Below are 20,020 nucleotides of genomic sequence, written 5' to 3'. Positions count from 1 at the left end.
ATCGTCGTGAACTGACTTTCTTTTCGGCGCCGTTATGATATAATCGTCCGTCCGTAGTACGTGTTGATCCAACTCGGCCAAAAAGCCCCACGGATAGTTTAGTTAACGGAAATTAGAAATTAAGATCGACATCGCGGATTGATTCACATTTCATTTAACGAGTACTGTCGTGAAATAAGAAAATTTTTCAATTTTTTATAAGAAACTTTTGGTATTTGAAGTTCAGAAAATAGAATTTTTTTTAATTTTAATTTAAATAACCGTAAACGTGACGATATAGTTTTAATCTTTATTACCAAACAGTTAAAGCTCTGCTTATCGTGGGCAGTGATTAAATTATAATCTATCTTATCGATCACTTTAATATCTCGTATATGTATAAATAGTTGTTCTTTGTTATAAAAAAATGTATAAGCGGAATTCAGTATCGTAGATGTCATCAGGCAAGGACTGTTCTAAAAATACTTAGGTTTGTAAAATATGATTGCATCTTCTATAATCTTTGCTGTGCTCTTTCCTTGAAATGATTAAAATGAATTGATTTGTTAATAGTAAAAAAAAAAGACTCATTGACGTTCTATTAATAAAACCAAAAAAAAAACAAGCGATAATGAAAAACGATAGTCACAGGGAACCATTACGACCATTATGATTAATCATTGTTACAGATATAACTGGCTTTTGACGTAATGTTTAATATGGAACACGCACGATCTGACAATTCAGCACGTTTAAAATATTTGATTAATTTTGAAAATCCATCTTTTAGAATTGTCTTCTCTAATAATAATCGTCTAATAAATTTGACATCCATTAATGAACGTAAATGAGGGTGGAACTTGATTCCGTGCCGTGTCGAATGTTATTTTTATTTTTTTTTTTTAAATCGACAAGACGTGCCACGAATGCATACAAACATTTTATTCACCTAACGAAAAAATTGCGCTCAATTTACATACCTACTTGAAACGAAGTCGAGAACCCACTTGTGGATGAATTGAATGTTGATTCTCGAAAAACGTCACGGCCGGCTTTGATTGAAATAACGATTTCACTATGTAATAATAAGTTGACTGATAAAAGCTACGTTTTAAAGAAATTATTAATCAAAATTAGTGAAAGATATTTTTTATATTATACTCATAAATGGTTAAAGATGGTAATAGCAAATATTTCATATAATAATTTTGCGTATAATCTGTTTAAAATATTACTGTTTAAAATATTTAATTTATTGCATTTATAATATTTAAGAAATAAATTACAAGTCGCGATAAAATGTCAAGAATTTTGATTCCGACGGGATGCATAAATCACTTATTTTGTTCGCGTGCGTTGGCGTAAGGCAGGTACACTTGGCATTTTTCGAGTACTTTCATATTCATTTTCGCGTACTACGAACGATATGCGAGCACACCAGCTGGAGAGATTTTCATTCGCACGCTCGCGTTTTCGCTGGTTATTTTTAAAAAGTTTCAGACTCTCAACGCCCTACAATTAACGACTCCGAGTATTATTCCTGCCCTGTATTTTAATTTCCATTAGAATTGACTTTTAATTTGTGCGCAAAATTTTCCCACTAGTTTTCGGATATTATCTGTCGTTGCTTGACGTAAACGTCAATGACGATGCGCTGTAAAATAAATTAATAACGTGAAATATGCACAATGTACATTGAAAATACGGTTACGATGTTTCTATAAATAATTGAAGCAAAAGTTAAAACGCACAGAATCTTCTAACCGGCTCGAATATACGTCGCGAAACGTGACTTCGATCTCGATAGTTAAACGATAGCTTTTTCACTTCTTTTATTAATAATATTCTGTGCTTCCGGCAAAAGCATAAAACTCACAAATAAACAGCGGAAAATTATATCTTTTAATTAATATGAAGTGCGCTCGAGAAATAAATTGATGACGGCGTAATTGCATAATTAAGTCCGTTTTTCTTTCGATGTCGAATTGCATAACTAATGCATCGGAACTCTCTTCCTGTAACCTGGAATTCTTTAAATTGCGCCGCGTAATCGATACGTCGACTCGTGTATCTATGTGTATCTGGTTCACGCTCGAGCGGCAGATATCGTCGCGTAAACTTCGTGGAATTTCGCATATTGAAAAATATTTTACGCGATATTGGTCCCTCGCGTTCCGTTAACAATTCGACATTAACGCGAACAAGCATACGCGGGCGGGAGGGATGGAAAAGAGGATACCGCGACGCGATCGATCGGCGGAGGAGTTTGTCGTAGGTTTAATAAACACTGGTTGGTAGATAAAGGTTTATTATTCAATCCATTTCCGCAATTTTCGCAGTCTTTTAAGTCTTATCACGTGCCGAGGCTATACTGCTCGTTGGCGCGGTACAAGGAAACGGTAAACACCCGGCAGGCGCGAGAGTAACGTCGTCAGGGTGGTCGGTCTATATCGGCCTTAAGTCGAGAGAAGTTATACCGCCGCCAGTCTTGTTCTTGAATATCGTTTCGCTTTAAAAAGGTAGTTTAATCCATAATAGAATTGCACGCTCGATAGAATATTTACTTATTTCTTATCGAATATCTGATCTCCCAATCTCTATAGAACCTGTTGGAATTCTCATAAGATCTAGTAAAAAAAAAGCTGATAGCCAATTATCTCGGAAACCATTTAAATTTTTAGTAAAAACTATCGGTATAACGAGATATATATTTTTCGCATAAATGTCGGTTGATTTATTTCAAACGTACGTACGCGAAGAACTCGGCTTTATCTGAATAAAGCATGCTATTAGCAATGTTATCATTTTATGTTTAATTATTGAGAAATATTGATCTCTCGCGCGATAATTAATGCAGTAGTTTAATTAGAGACTGCATTTTACAATAATGTTTGTTTCGAAATAAAATCAAATACGATATTACATAACTTTTTTGCTTGAAACTTTTTTTTTTAATAATTAAGACAATTATTTATTAACTTAAAATGTACAACGTATATTGCTGCAGCAAGATTATATCAAATGTTAAGTATCTCAATAGGAATTTTCCTAGAAGTCTTCATTAAAATAGTTAATTTGAAATTGGCTCGAGAAGCGAGTCTCTCTTTCTCTCTATCTCGTTTCTTTGGAAATCCAAGAAGTTTTTGTCTCGAGGGTTTTTAAAAGACTCGAACAATGTTAAATAACACTCGCCGACTGTCCGGCTTTGCTGAATTACGTTAAGTATAAGATCTCATTAGAATTATATATCTCTCTTGGGACACTTTGCACGTCGTCGGAACGCCTATCAACGAGAAACCGACTCCTTTCGGAGAATCCTGCGCAACAAACGGACGGAGAGAAGGGAGCATAATGGAGTTGTAGGTTTTACAATCCTCTCCGGCTTCGTCTTTCGTGAAACCGTTCGCTCCTTCCAACCTCTTGCAGCTATACCAGCACCCTTACGCACTTTGCGAAGGAGTGGTCATGGTCGAATTTGGGTTCAGACTCGGCGGGGAGAGACCAAGCTCGATCGAAGATGTAGCTAGGGTGTGTCCAACGTTGCACGGAAATCGTACGAAATACACGCAGTTTTATATCGCGTTAGAACAACGAAAAATGTAGCCTTTGACGCGATATTTTCAAGATATCTTTATAATTCTATCGCGACGCTTTAATCTTGGAACGAAAAAAAACATAGACGGCATTATTTTTCTATACGTGCGTGTAATTTTTTTTTTTTTATCCGCGAAAGTAGCAGACGGAAACTTGACACGTGAAAAAAATAATTATTTATTAATCCCGTGCGTAATATTAAATAAAAATTTTTTTTTTTATTTATTTAGCGATTGTAAAATTGCGGGTGGGGAAGTTAACGCGCCGTTTACGCGTAGGTGATCGTTCTTTATATTCTCCGAGCTGTAGATAAATTGCGAAAATTTTTTACAACTCGGTGATGTGAAAATATTTCAACAATAATAAGTTGCATACGCTAACGTAAAGTACTTCTTTCCGACGACTCTATAATAAATGATTATGGGTCGGGGAATGAAAATAGAAGCGGAAGCTACATCACGAAGCAAAACGATACTAAAAGCAAAAGCGCTAGTTATATTCGACTTGTACAAGAAATGCGCGAGTTCCTCGACCGAAATACGATAAATATAAGGAAGAAGCGTTGCCAAGCGAGCTATTCCGGTGAATAAATCGTCAAAATAAGACCGGGAAGAGAGAGCAAAGAATCGGGGACAGAATCTAGATCGTCATCTATCGTGCCGTCGATTTTATTACGTTGTCCCGCGTCTCGTCTCAGATTTACAATCTGGCGCGTTGAAAACCCTCGGCTCTTTCGAAAAGCAGCGCGACTGAACGCACCGACTGATAACCACTTCCCTCAACGTGTACCGGCGCAAGGATGGTCATGGTCGATGGTTGGTGGTGGCTCGGGACACAAAGGGCGCGCGAAATCCTGTTGGAGGATCGCGATGGATAAAGAGAAACGAACGAGGGGTCGAGAAACAGAGGAAGAGAGGAGAGACACGATGCGAAAAGGGGGCCCCTTCTCAAACAATCCCGTCGAGCCGAAATATCGAGCGGCTGGTCGAAGCACTCGCAGTTCTCTCCCCTCCACGCTCTGCTTTCCTTTTAATCGATAAAACCGCTTTTACACCCCTTTAAATTATATCCGCCGACGTTACCGATCACCTTTCCGTCATGTCGCATCTTGCGAATCGACGTTCTCTTAAACGCGGCCCGAGTTTTCGATCAGCCGCGCGGGATATGTACGTCGGTTCTGCGAGGCGAAACGCCCCGGCCAGATGTGAGGATGCCAAGACTGCGATTCCTAAATAGATTGTATCGCTTCGAGTGAAATTTCACGATAGAGCCCCTGGGTTATTCGCCGTCGGGACACTCGGAACGCCGATCGATGCGTGACTTATCCCGACCTATGCGACCGCCTGGTGTATTAACGGACTGATTCCGCCGGTCCAAATTGTGATGTAACACGATCATCGCGTATGCCTGGCGACGAGTAACACGCCGGTTGCGTTAATAGAGATATACGTGTCTTCCGTTCGTTGCTAAATTACGTTTCATTTACATTAATCGACGAGCGATAAGAGGATACGTTAAAATATATTGAGATTTTAATTAAGACAATATACAGGTTTTTTTTTATTATTTTTTTTTTTCTTTTGTCTTAATTTTATTTTACACGCGACATTTAATCGAGGATTTAATTAGTTTGTTTAAAATAAGAATAAGGAAAAGACTGAAATAAGATTGTTTTTTATCGTACGAATAATATATTGAGAAATCTGCGGTTTCTTTGAATCGGCGTCTGTCATCGACATTTTTATTCGTGTGAGGGCCACAGGGTTTATTCCGTATTATTTATTCATGGGCGGCACGTAGATTGAAATTATAGCAGAACCGAACGTAAATCGTAGAAGGGATACCCTACGCTCTGCTTTCGCAAGATAATGCTACAGTGCGCAGTTCCCCGGCTAAAAATGGCGTCTCCAGTTCCAAATACGCCAATGTGGTCCTCCGAATGTAGTGAGTTTAGCGAACCTCACCCAGACCCGGACCCGGACCTGAACCCGACCTAACGGAACGAACGTTTGTGTGATGAGCGAAAACGAAAGGCACGTCGGGGCGGAGCGAGGGGGTTGGCGGGGAGAAATTGATGGCGAGAGCGATGGCGAGGGCGACTGAGCGGAGGCGGAAAGGGAACACCATAGAAATAAAACGTCATCACAACGTAGTTGGAAGACGGGTGGAATTGGTGGGAACTCGAAGGGCACGGGAGGGGAAAGGTTTCGAAAGAGAGAACCCTCGGATAGTCCTACGACCCGAGCACCGAGAGAAAGGAGTGCCGAGGCGAAGCGGAGAACGGGAGAGAGAAAGATAGCTGATTTACGATATTACCGTGAATAAGAGGGGGAGGGGGAGGAGGATGGGGGTCCAGAGATCGGGTGGCCCGAGAGAGGCGGAGGGACCGGGGGACGGTAGAGATATCACGGATAGAGGAGATTCGGTTTCGCGTTAACACGAGGAAGAGAGGCAACGAAACGCAATAGCGGCGACGTAGGGGAAGCGTGGGGATCAGCTCGGGTGGCCTCGGGCCGCGCGGGTAGCGAGGTGAGGAGAGAATTCGAGGCTGTTGACCGGGCTTCGAATTCGAAAGGCTTACTTACGCGGGCCCGCAGTGAGGCAGGACGCGGTCCCGCTTGTGCGCCACGTCCCCAACGTATACGAAAGAAGGAGAGGCCAAACCGTACGGCGAGGAGCGTGGAGAAGAGAGGAGGGCGACCACCACACACGCAACCCGCCGACACCGCCCGAAATTTCGCAACAGCGGTGCCCAAACACGACCGTGTCCTGATCGCGGGTCCTCCAACTTTTATTTCACGTCGAAAGTCGACGTCAAATATATAGATAGACCTTTATAACGATTCGTACTTAAACCTCTTGATTTAATTATTAAATTATTTAACGTACAGGTAAATTGTTAATAAATTTAAAGTTTGATTGAAAAGCTCGATCGAAAAAGATTAATTAAAGTACGATTGGACAATTGGGGCACTAAACTGTTTTTTTTTTTTTTTTTTATTACGATTGATTGGCTAAGTACATTATTATTGCATGAATAATCTGCATGTTAATATTAATAAAATTAAATTTGTACGAAATAATTTTTTCTTTTTAATCGGATTATAATGAAATTATCGCTAGCGCGTATAAATTTATTTCAGAAGTGGCACATGACGTCATTTTTATAGTTGGATAATATAATACTAATGAGATTGTGTGCATGCATCATTTTGTGAACTGTGTATTTACGATGTCGCCCTAGAAATGATAATAAAATTCTAAGTAGTGGGTTAGTTTATCTTGGTTCTTTCATATGATAACGTTCGTCGGCAAGATAAATGAATTATGTAACGCTTATAACATCATTATTATACCAAAATTACATTATTATTATTTAATGTGCAGCATTATTGTAACGAATATTTATGAACGAGATTACGTTATTATATTAGCATGCAATATTAATACAGTAGAAAACTTTATTTATGCTACATGCACTTTCAGATCGTGCGTTATATTTATTTATTATCGCGTTTCCACTCTCTTCTTTTTAAATATAATTGTCAAAGATTTGATTCGTAAATATAATTACAAAATTAATTTTTAAAAATATATTTAGGAAATGCAGAAAAACCTTTAAATTTATTCGCGTAAGATAAACGTATTTTTTTTTTTAATACTTTTATAAAGAATTACATTTTTTAAACGGAATTTTAAATATATTTGACGTCGCAGAAAAAACGCAGTTGAAAGAAAAAAAAAAGAATGATAAAATTGAGCGCATCTGTTGTTTCGTACAATTTTACACTGACGAGAGCGACCTTGAATGTGTATATCAGTCCGACCGGCCGTTGTGGGAGGGTAGCAAAACCCGTGTGGATCGATCCCGCAGAAGCAGCGTGGACTCCTCTCCGGTCCTGTCCTATTCCCAAAGCCATGCCTACCGAAACCCCTTCCCCATGACGGATCGAAACCTTCCTGTCCTTGACTGTAGAGAAGAGGGCGCGGTATTCCGAGAACGATGGGGGTCGTAGGGCGTCTTTTTTATTTTTTTATATTTTTTTTTTCAAGGCATAGGTCTCTTGGGCGAAAGAAAAGACATTTCGACTGTCGCAATAGATTGTTCAGAAATCACTAACGCGATGCAAAATTGTATTGTGCGCATGTAACTATTGTTCGGTATCTTGCAACAGATATCACGAAACTTTAGAGTCAATTGTAATGTCGGAGGCGAGCTTCCGAATTCCAATTGGAAACTACACACACCCAGGCACCTAAAGCATCCGTCAAAATGCACGGTCGTGTAAAGCTGTGGCAGTCAAAACCGTTATATCGACGGCTTAATTAGAAGCGCGAGGCGCACTATTAAAAGCGATTTGTTGAAAGCCGAGCCAAGTACTTTAATCCAAAACAAGAGATCTTTGTTCTTTTTTTTTTTTTTTTTTTCCTCTTTTATTTCACAAAATAGCACTTAGTCATATTACTAAATTGTGAAAGGAAATATCCTTCATACCTTTCGATTTTCATACGGTCAGTGCACTTGTCGAAACGTCAAGTATACCTTCTATAATGATTGATTGAATCATTGACGAGCGTGCGATGCGATCCGGATAGCGGCAATAAATTTCTGGCCATGAACCCTCAGTCGTTAAACTTTAGAAGTCATATATCGTCGTATAGAAATCATTTCCTGAATCAATAAGGTAACGAACCGGACCACCTACGACTGCAATTGTGCGTTTTAATGCGTGCTTTGCGCTATCACGTTTTCGGCTTTATGGCTTATGATTTACGTGGGACGAGGCACCGGACGTTCTTTGACAAGGTTAATGAAACGCGTACTAATTATCGCGATAATTGCATTCGCTGTTGCAATCTATCATTTTCATGATATCTTCATCGCAGCGAGCCAGGGTTATTTTCGAAACGCTAGTATATTTCTGTATGTTTGTTAATCTGAAAAGCATGTTTTTAAAAACATAGTTGCGTAATTTGCGTATCACAATGAAACGACATAAGACTAGGCAATTTGTTGCGATTTTAATCTCTCGTCTCTGTACACGCCACCACCTACATAAATCCTTGTAAATTTAAACCTATCCCGGAAATCTCTTCTCTTTTTTTTACTCTTTGCAGAATAGAAAATCTTATTTAATATAGTAATGCTTTTAAAATATCGAAAAAGCACATAATCCGTTCGATTTTCATTTACGATATTATTTGTATAATTATTTTTTTTTGCACTCGAGATGAGTGCTTTAAATTTTAATTTTATCAGACTCGCATTTTCAATTTCAAAGGCTCAAGAAATTTGATTACTTCTTTAAATTATATATTACTTTCTAATTTTACTTCGTAAATAGAATATTATTTTTTTTTTTTTTTTCCGTCAAGTGCAAAGTTTTTTTTCTTTTTTTCGTCGCGTCAACTGTAGTGCAAACTTACAATGAGAATTTTATCCGTGCAAGTATGTCCGTCGGCGTGTTGCTCTTGTCACGTTTGCCACGACCTATCCAACTTGTAATTTCAGGACACTTCGCACACGCTTTCACGTCTACTTACGTATGCGAGTGTGCGTGCTATAGATACACAGCATAAAAAAAAAAAAACCAGGGCGTATGGGAATCAGGTCAAAAATTTTTGTCGTTTTGTCCGCCGGCTTAACTTACTCTATACGTGAGATGTATTCATAGAAGCAGAGAAAACACGAGATACACGAAGTACAGAAAAGAGAAAAAAAGTCGCAAGACTTGGAATGTGAATTGAATAATCAATTTTGATTTTAATCCGCATATTTTAATTATATAAATAACTAAAATGTTACAAAAAAATAATTTACCTTTACTGCTGAACGATGTACATTATTGTATTATTTTATTGAAATATTTGGTTAGTTAATATTAGATGACTTTTGATAATTAAATTGGTAAAGTTAAATCGGTCAATCAAGCGGTACGAAAAATTAATTCAATTTGACTATGTTTTGTGTATTGATAAAATTTATCAAAATCAAACAGCAACGAAATAAATTCATAAATACAAAAAGTGAAATATGTTGACATATACGTGGGTTTTCATAACAATAAGTTAATACGATAAAAGTTCCATTTCCAGCCAATTAAAAAAAAAATAGTGTTTGCTTATACTTTGATCTAAATGTTTTAAAGCTGATTTTTTAATTACTTAAATTGATAATATATATGGCACATTTTTTTTTGCTTCGTTGTTTAGTATTATAATTGATCTGTTAGTCTCTTTCGAAATTAAATAAAATTTTGCGCCGCGAACAATTCCAAATCGTAGACATATGAATTGGCAGCAAATAAAAAAATACGTAGAAATATGATATTTTTGTAACATTTTATTTTGCCAATAATATGAATTGTTTCACTAGCTTTTTCTCTATTTCTCTCTACTTTTATATCTCTATGCCTTTGTTCTTTTAAAATAAAGTTTTGGTTATCGGATTTTATTTCTTTTGACAAAAAAAATCTGACAATTCAGAGAAGAGAGTGCCAAAATGTATTTAATCCTGCGAAAATTGCATTACGAAAAGTTGTTATTGTTCCGGGACAATTGATTGTTTTATACGTACTAGTCAAAAGATTTTTCTTGCACATTTCGAAAACTCACTTTTATCACATAAAATCACATACCGTCAACTACATATATTATTTCTCTTTTTTCTCTCTCTCTCTCTCTCTCTTTCTCTCTCTTCATTCTTCTCAAATCAGTTTCTTAATATAATATGCAAAGTCGATAAATTTCCATTGCTTTTATAGAACTAGTTCAAGGTCTACAAATTTTCCGTTACTTGAAACAGATAAATGCTTTTAAAATAGTTTTTAAGCTTAAAACATTTGTACCTTATTTTTATTTTTATTTTTATTCTTTAAAAAAATCGCAAGTAGTAAGGAAAATTAATTTTTATTCCTTTAAAATATGTCAAAAATTGTATCGACCACTTGAGTAAAATCCTTCCTTCAATTACACTGCTCTCAATACAATCTTAAGGTAGATAACAAAGAAATTGCTTTCAGATTCAATGTACATTGTCTCGGGCTTTCATTATGCGTTATGATTGTAAAAATGATTTTCTTTGAGCGTTATATTTCAGTCCCGAGTCCGAGCATTTAAAAAGAAGCACATAAAAATTCATTACGGCATTTTCTAAGAATTAATTATTCCGACTGGCAATAAGAAACGTAGATCTATGTTTCTAATGAATGTTTTAATGAACGTTTTGCCATTCTTTTTCATTCTTTTTTCGGCATCGTTAGCTTTGTATCATCTGGGCGCTATATACGCACGCGAAGAAAAAAAAAACTCAGATGTTGTAACTTACAAGATAAGTGGTCACATTTAAAAATGCGCCATCATAAAAACCATCTAATCTGGCATCATTTATCGCGGATGTAGCCAGTCTGAAATTAAATCCAGCCCTAAATTAATAACTAGCGTCTTAAATGCCGCGTTAACAACATCGCGGAATGCTTATCAGCATTTAATGCTGTTGTATAAATACATTCCGTATGAAATATTTAATAATTACAGTGAATTTGTATTCTATACAATTCTCACATTATTATGCGCTGCAATTCACTAATCGACAATGATACTTTTTTACTTACTTAATTATTGATAACATTCATTTTACATTAAAAAAGTATGTTAAATAGATTCTGATATGCGCTAATGACATAATTAACAATCATTTATGTTAGGTATTCATGTCAGGGGATTTCTCTCTCTCTCTCTCTCTTTCTTTCTCTTTTTTTTTCGTTTCTTTTTGAGTACTTAATTTCTTAATTAATTGTTTTTATACACACAAACGTTGTGGTATATGAGCATCATTTTTTTTCTGATTTCTCTTAATTAATAACTCCCGATTATTTTTATAACATGTCCGATTATTAAACTCAAAACATAATTTACGATTGTTGTCAGACGTGTCAGATAGGTAGAATTAATTAATCGTCCTGTTACTGTCCCAGTGTGCAATAAAATAAAAATCAAATCACAATCGGGCAGTTTCATTGATCGGTGTCTACAAAATTTGCCTCGATGCCGGAGGTCGCGATATGAAAAATCTCGTTACGTAAAAACGATTTTGTCGAATTTTATTGCACGCATCGACGTTCCGAATAAAAATTACTTTACAAACGGGACCGAACAATAGAGTAAAAAGGAGATCAAAAAGATATAGGTGTTGGCAAACTACGTTCCCAATATTAATAGACGCGCGCGGTCGTTTATCGATACAACTGCGATTTGCCTTCGTTTTCAGAATTCTTTCGACGCTACTCGATGATAAAGACTTGTTTATTAATGACTATTATCTCCGACGTCGACAAATTGGCCTTGACGGGAGATCTGTAACCGGTTACGTCACCACTCGAAAAGGTATCGGACGGCCTTGTTCGGTCGGAATAAATTTTGTGAGCAGCACCTTTTTTTTTTTCCCCCCCGCGCAAAATAGCAAAGCGTGCCGCGCGGTTTCGCGCCATTTAATTAGGGCCTTAATTGACGGAGGCGACTTACGCGACCTCGACTCTCGCCACTTTTCCAGCGAGGGAACGGAGTCGAGAAACAATCGATCCGCCGTTTAAGCATCCCTTTATCCTCGGAAGCCACCGCCACTTCGTCGCACCATCTCGCCGAGAAACATATATCCCTACGTGAAATTACGCTAACGCCGTTATTATATCATATTTTGTCGCTTCCTATGCGCCCAACGTAGGCGTTGTCGTTGAATTTTTATGCCATTGTTTCGCGGCGGGCTTAAATATTTATTGCCTGTCGTGCAATGTCGCGGCTACGAAATATACGTTCTGCCATTTTGCGAGTTGCGTTATTATATTATTATAACGCTGGGATATATGTTTGGCAGTTGACATTTACATCTGCAATTTATTCGCAGGACATCACATCCGCGAGGCTGGACCTCCATTTTGTGAAAGCTAAAAAAAAAATTAAATTTCTTTTTTCTCTTTTTTTTTTTTTTTTTGTAATTCATTATCTGATACATTATATTTTCAATTGAAGTTCAGCTATCAGCTGCAGCGATTTTCGGCAAGCCTGACGAAGCGGCGATACGGCTGATCTCTCTTATCGAAATCTGTCGACGAAACTTCTATTTTGATTTCATGCGTAATCTCTCGGATATGTAATTGTCAGCGGAAATCTGTCGAAAAGTAATGAAATCTTTTACATTAGAGTCGCTTTTATCGCGCGAAGACGAGAATAGAATTTATTATTTGTGATAAGCGCGGTGCAGCGCTGCTTAATTCAACGCCCGCTCTTTTAGGACAAGGTTCTATCAATGAATTTAATTAATTATTTCCGTTCTTTTTTTATCCTGTTTTGTCGTGTCTCTCGAAATCGTTATCCCCTAGCCTTCGCTGCGACTCTATCAAAACATTTAAAGCGAAATCTTGAACGGCGTTATCGGTGCGATAGGAGTTATAGCTCCGCTCAAGGTCACCGTCGTAATTGCTCAAAGTAATCGAGACATCGTGTAAAAAAAAAAAAAAAAAGAAAGAAAAAAAAAGGAAAAGAGAAAAAACTGTCAGATGACTTTTGTACGCTGATAAGAATCGCGTATTAATACATATATACAATGAAAGAAAAATCTTTTCAAAATATTTAATTAAACCGGCGAGCCGTCGATCGCCAACTGCGTTATTTTTAATTCAAATATTATGAAAGTATTATTTTAATTAAATTAAAAGTTCCTGGAAGTTTTTAATTTTCTAAATGTTCCGCGAGAAACTTATTTAAATGTATTACATTTCTCTTAAAGTTCTTTTGATTAAAATATGCTTGCCGTGTACAAATATTATTAATGATATTCATACAGATTGATTAAAACGAGCCGCCTTGTGTACTGAATGGCATTTCACGTTAGTGTAATCTGCGTCACCGATGCTAACACATATTTTAATCAACCGTATAATATGCGCGTTTTCTTCAATTAACAGCGATAATGAACAAAATAGATATTCAGTTTCTATAACACTTCCTAGAATTTCAGGCGCTACTTTTTATTTAACACTGTACAATCGTAAATATTGAATCATATATTCATTAATGCACCGTCGTATGTTAAAGCTTACGATTATGCGAGATTTTACGTTGCAATTTTCAATTGTCACTAGAGATAAAATTCATTTAGCTCCTTTTATCAAGCTCAAATTTCAAGTACAATCAGCGAGTGATCTACATTACTCGTAATTTCTCCGAATTTTCCTTTTTCTCTCTTTTTTACATCCGCGAAACTATTAATCGCGACTGATCCTCGGACAATTTTATTTACGCGACCGCGTATCTCGCACAGCGTAATGCGTCGCCTTTCACCCTCTCGCTTCCAATTTCTCGGGCTGTACTGAAAAGTATATATCATTTGTTAGCGTTATGGCGCGCTCCGTTTCACGACACAAGATACTCGGAGTTCGTCGAATAGGCACTCGGCCAGATACGCAGGGGATACCAGAACGGTACAGCCAAAGCGCCGATTGTTTATTACCGGTGGCGTATCTCACGCGAGGGAGTCGCCGCGCGTGTGATAAATATTTTAGACGGCGCACTAATTCCTTTACGTGACGCCGAACCAATTAGACTTACTTTCGCGAATCGAGAGATTTACCGGAGTCGGCCGAGGAGAGATAAATTGATCACGCCGCGATTCCGGGGACAAGGCTCGAGACGCGCTCACGTACACTAACGCGGATCGTAAATCGAATGAAATCATACCATTAGCCTTGGTCTAAAACTGTCTTGCGTTTGAGAATGTGCCTCGTACACAACATCTCGACAATGTGCCTCGTCCTTTTTAGCCGTCGCATTGTAACGCGGTATTTACAGCCGCATATATATAATTACATAAGCATATATGTCGTTTGTCCATTGTTCGACGTTGTTTACGCTGGCGATCTTTTATTTCCCTCGCGACGAAAATATATGCTCTTGCGCCGAGGCGCGCGATGCCAAAAAAAGTAATCCATCAACGCACGCAATTTAAAATGTCCGGCGCACAAATCATCGCTAGGAATTTCCGGCACGATTTTATATATCTATTTATTTTACGGCCTTTTTTTTTCTTTTTCACGGTTCGGTCGTAACGAAGAGGTTTATTGGGATTACGCCGCTTTAGCTTTGATTCTATTATGCAAGCCATTCCGTTTGCGCAAAAAGATTAGGGTCGTAAACTAACGCGGCGTCAAGATGCCACGTACGCTGTGCTTTCCTCGCTTCGGTCATTTTATACGTATGCATAAGCGTGCAACAGGTCGTCATTTTCAAACACTTGTGACGAAACGCATAAAATCAGCAGCACACCCTGGGAAACCGTATTTGCATACTTAACGTACAACATATTTGTTTTTATAAATCCCTAATTATAAAAGATAGATATGAAAGATTATACATATATTGAATTTTTATAAACCGCGTACTTGATAACACGTCAATTACGATAGACCGATGCGTGTAGACGGCATTATTTCTTTAGGATATATTTAATTACGCGAGCTTGCAATAAAGGTGGATATGCTTGCAAGAATAGTATTTACAGTGATCCAGTAAGCTACGGCGATCCATCAATATGTCATTCTATCAATGCGAGATTGATCATTCGAATAATTTGAAAGAATTTTCGATCTTTTTTATAATTTCTGAAACCCCCGGTGGGGTCATATCTCATATACATTTAACCTTTAAAAAAAATAGAGAAATCAGTTCGGGACTAATTTTAGTTTCATTCTGTAATATTACTTTATTATATTTATTAGCATAAATTAAATGGGTTCTTTTTTTAAAGTTTAAAGTTTTACATTAGGTTATAATTATTCATTATACATATAAGAATATATTATTTTATACCCACAGAGACAATTGTACGATCAATGACTTTTTTTTTTTATTATTTTTTTTTTTCTCTCTCTTTACACTTGAACCGGTTTTCTTACGTTATGCGAAACTGAAAGTGATACATTAAGAATTTTTATATAATCATACTATATTTTAATTTATGGAAATTCGAAATACCTAGCTTACATTATTGACGTAGGAAAATATATTTCTGTCAATAAAAAGGTACAGAGAAATTTATTTTCGTCTGCTTCGTATGCTAATGATTTCTGAACATCACTGCTAAATTTCGCTTGCGCTCGCTCTTTGTTACAGCAATCCACGTGCGTCACGAAATATGGCAGAAAAGCAACGCCGTGACAATCTCAACGCAAATATATCGACGATGGCGACCCTCGTGCCGAGTGTTGCTGGAAGTTCGAGGAGAATGGACAAAATATCCATTCTGAGATTAGCCACCGCCTTCCTGAGGACACACTACAGTAAGTCGGCCTTGTCAATTTTCTCACTCCATAAATCATTTTCTTAATGAATCGTCATATCTTTAAGACACCATTTGTACCGAATTAATTATTCCTGACCACTTAATTTTTATTATTGCGTAATCGTTATTGAACCGTTATTGCGAAATTATATTACGTCGATGACATCGCTACTGAATTATATTTGTCGGAGAAATTTAATATTGACGGTCGTATACTTAATTTTTTTTTCTCTCTTTTCCTGTTCAAACATAATTACAAACTAAGAATAATAAAGTTAAATTTACTATTAGTCATTTATTCATAACATTACGACTATGCAAAAAAAAAAGAAAGAAAATTATTCACAACGCACGTCGTGAACGAACATTATTTACAGCACTCGGAAGCGGCTCGGTGAGTTTCCTACGCCCGTTGTTCAACGATCAATTCGATATAGAACAGTTTTTTGTCGATGTGAGTATACGGTGCTTATCTGTAAAGCAGATCGATCAAGACGATCAATATTCTAAACTCGTTTTTCAAACCATAACAGCATCTAGTGGACAGCGGTGGTTTCTTCCTGGTGGTCACCACTGCGGGAAAAATCGTCTACGTCAGTCGACAAGTGGAGCAATATCTCGGTCACGTTCAGGTGAGTCTCTTTTATCTTAATGAAAAAAAAAAAAAGTAAAATATAATCGCAAATAATTATTTCATAGTTTCCCCCGCGAGGCTTCCTCCGCCGTGAAACTTTACGGGAGAAATAATAAAATTATACAATCATTTACATGATAATTGCAAAGATTCTTTTTAATATCTTTTTTATTAAGAACAATAATTTTAAAAGAAATTTATGGTGAGATTAAAGAACTTGGCTGGTTTTTACGCCCGGACGGCAAAAACGTTAACGAGTCGAATACTTCATGTCGAATAATTTATATACGTATTCTTGGAAACGTTCGGACTTCCACAAGACGAATACGTTATGTTAGTTCTAGGGAAATCGTGAATTTCTTATTGCGACGGATTATCTAAACATTTTTAATACGAAGTGCTTAATGCCGCGAGACGATTTCCTTCACTTTCAACGCGCGCCAGTAATTGAAAGGCCGATTAGTCGTGAGTGCTGGAATTATCCTCGACTCAATCGACCGTGTTATTCTTCAATATTCATCCACGGATAAATAGCGAGCTTCGGGTAAAAATGCAAGCGCGTTATACGAATGAAAGAACCGCCAGAATACCTTTCCAATATCGTTTACCGAAGAGAGAAACGATTAATACGCTTTTTTTTTTTTTTTCACGCGTCGGTGATAAGGTCAGGCGAGTCGCCCGAGGTAGGAAGCGCTTGAAAAATGTTCGTCTCGTAACTATTAACGGTGGCTATTTACCCGCCATCGGCGCTTTATTCGATTCCTCGTCTCTTTTTGCCGGTGGATTTTTCTTTTCCGCGGCGTATTTATATTATACGCCGGTTGAATTGCGCGTCGTTTGTGCGGGCACGGGGCGCGCCGGCGCGCCCCGTTGATAAGGGATGAGCGAGAAGCGCGGGAGGGTGCCCCGGAGCACAGGGCAGCGATCGCGATCTCGTGGCTGCAGCTGCAGCTGCTGCAGCAGCCGCCGCCACCGCCGCCGCAGCGCGCGCCCGACCTACCCTGTAACGCGCGGAGTTAGGAATTATCGATCAAATGAATGCGTGCAACGCAAATATGCTCCCATGGCAACCGGCGCCGCTCTTGCGGCCTCCGTTCCTTTTCGCTCGCGATGAAACGTGCCGCGCGGCCCGCCAATATCCGCCGCGCTCTCTCGTTTTTCCCGCATTTATCGTGCATACGCGGGAATTACTCGCGCAGCTCGGCAATCGCTCGCGGTAAAATCCGCGCCCTAAACGGCGTTTTTCCACGAAAAAAGCTCTACTCCCCTTTAACCACGCGGGTGAAACGCGCAGCGATTCTCGCTCGGTAATTACTCGCCGGATCCACGTGCGACTTTTCCCGGAAATGCTCTTGTTTCTGTACGCACATCTGCATGTACGGATGATCTCCGCCTTTCGCTCGTATTCACTGCGTTTCCGCAAAAAAAATCGTTTCGGTTTGCGAAACGTGAAACTAAAATGTTAAACGAAAAAGAAAAAAGAAAAATCTCGCTTACGTTGTTTGACTAATGGTAAACGATCGAGGACACGTTCAGATATTTTTAATATAACATATTCTTTTGTATAGCAAATATTTTAACGTTGTATAACGCGGAGAAGTTCGCTGATGATTATAAATTTCGATACAAAATTATAGCTTCGCGTTTGTTCGATATAATGTGAAAAATAGATTTGGCGAAGGGATAAAAAAAAAACGCCCGCCCTCGAGAGATCTATGTATAAGATTAACTTTGTTATACCAGCTAATAGAAATACGATTTGATTCTCATGTTGGAGGAACGAACGATAAGCTCGATCGTAAAACGCGGAGTTTTGTTTCGTCGGGAAATATTAATTTAACCGGGCGAGATTGAGTAAATGGCCGCGAGAGAGTCGGCAGTGAAACATAGTCTGATTAACCGGAGGTAGATTTAAGGATCAAGTAATGAACGTTACGGGAATAATGCGCGTGGCTCGTTTATGTCTCGCGATAAAATCAGGCCGGCTAACTATACGCTGCTGATATTAAACGAGTATTGTATATGAATAATTAGCGCGATCGACGCCGAGATACCTGATACGTACGTACAACGAGAATCTCGTTTTGCTGTCTGGTGCTTCTTTGTTCCCGACGTCATTCGGCCGAGATTAGGTGCTAGCTTTTCCGTGCACTATCAGAGACGTCGAAATTATGCATATGACGCTTCTCTCTCGTCGACAAAATAATCTTATTTCGCTCAGACTCGGCGCATTATGAAAAAAAAAGGGGAAAAAAAAACGAACTCAAAGAAATAATCTGAAATAATGTGTCCTTCGTGCGGATATAAAACTGGAAATTACTAAAAAGATATTGAGTAGACATACGGAAACCAGCCCGGGGAAGGAAAAAAGAAATAAAAAAAAAAAAATATAAATAGCGCAAAAAACGTCCCTCGTCTTTTAATCTTAAAATTGGAAATTGCAAAAGCAAGAGCGGAAAAATGTCAGAGATACATTATTGTGTACTACTCGCGGAGAGTCCGATGTTAAAAGCAAAAAATATTTATTTGAAAGAGCAGAGTTTTATCTGGGAACGTCGCGGCGTTGCACGTGAATAAAATCGTCTAGGAAAATTAGATAACTCCCTTCCGTCGTATAATAATATTTTTAATCCGAACAGATTTTCAGATTTCAAACGTACCTACCTAATTTTACTTTTTCTTCCTCTCTCTCGTTAATCTTTTATCGTAAGATTTATTAACGCTAGGATCCTATTAAATAAATAGTCACGGGCAATATCATTGGCGTCTGAATATCTCTGACGTCGGTCTTAGGGGGATTTCGCTATTCATCGGGCAATTTGCGAGGAACTAAGTCAATAACCCACCTATCGACTGCAAGTCACGAGTCTACAAGGGATCCCTGGATAATCGAAATTTAGAAACAAAGGTGGTCCGTTTAGCCGGGCGTATTAAGCGGTATCTGAAGCCGTTCACCTTCGCAAAGGAAAAGATAAAAAAAGAAAAAAAAAATGAAACGCCTGATGACTCTGTGATTGATTCTCTCCATTATTCGCGTGCGCGATATAATTAATTGCGCCCGCAAGGCGCTCGCGCTGTTTTTTTTATTTATTTAAAAAGAAATCAACGCGCGCGTATATACAAAACCACCGTTCGTTTTGAGCCTCAATTTTCGTGAGGCTTCCAGATTCCCACGGCTACTATTCAAGCCGTGTTTAAAGAAACAATCCCTTTCGTGGCGCGTCTATATAGAATCGTGCGAGTTCCCGAAAATAGCCGGGCGACCAATTTTGGTCTTTTCGGCAAAGAAAGATGTGGGTTACGACTACTGACGCAAGAGACCCTTGATCTTTAAGGAGTATTCTAGACAATATGGCGTAACGAATATTAGGCGAGTATCAGGCGGGCGAATTACAAATAGAGGAATAACTATAGATCTAAATTAAGACGGGAAAATGTTACGAGATTAAGAAGCAACGAAGGGACTGAATGTTTTTCGG

General features: G+C 38.1%; 1 protein-coding gene across 5 annotated transcripts in view; it reads left to right on the top strand.

Moving 5' to 3' along the window:
• LOC139106275 (uncharacterized) overlaps window positions 1-20,020 on the top strand; it is a 117,828-nt gene that overhangs the window by 85,776 nt on the left and 12,032 nt on the right. For all 5 annotated transcript variants that reach the window (XM_070662892.1, XM_070662895.1, XM_070662896.1 and 2 more), the window contains 3 exons: window positions 15,739-15,905; window positions 16,285-16,361; window positions 16,441-16,539. In XM_070662892.1, the coding sequence (XP_070518993.1) occupies window positions 15,739-15,905; window positions 16,285-16,361; window positions 16,441-16,539 (343 nt within the window). The remainder of the gene's footprint in view (window positions 1-15,738; window positions 15,906-16,284; window positions 16,362-16,440; window positions 16,540-20,020) is intronic.

This window comes from Cardiocondyla obscurior, linkage group LG10 (genome assembly GCF_019399895.1).
Source record: "Cardiocondyla obscurior isolate alpha-2009 linkage group LG10, Cobs3.1, whole genome shotgun sequence".
Taxonomy (NCBI): Eukaryota; Metazoa; Arthropoda; class Insecta; order Hymenoptera; family Formicidae; genus Cardiocondyla; species Cardiocondyla obscurior.
Note: the sequence above shows the minus strand (reverse complement) of the source record. Positions and strands in the feature narration are given on the sequence as shown.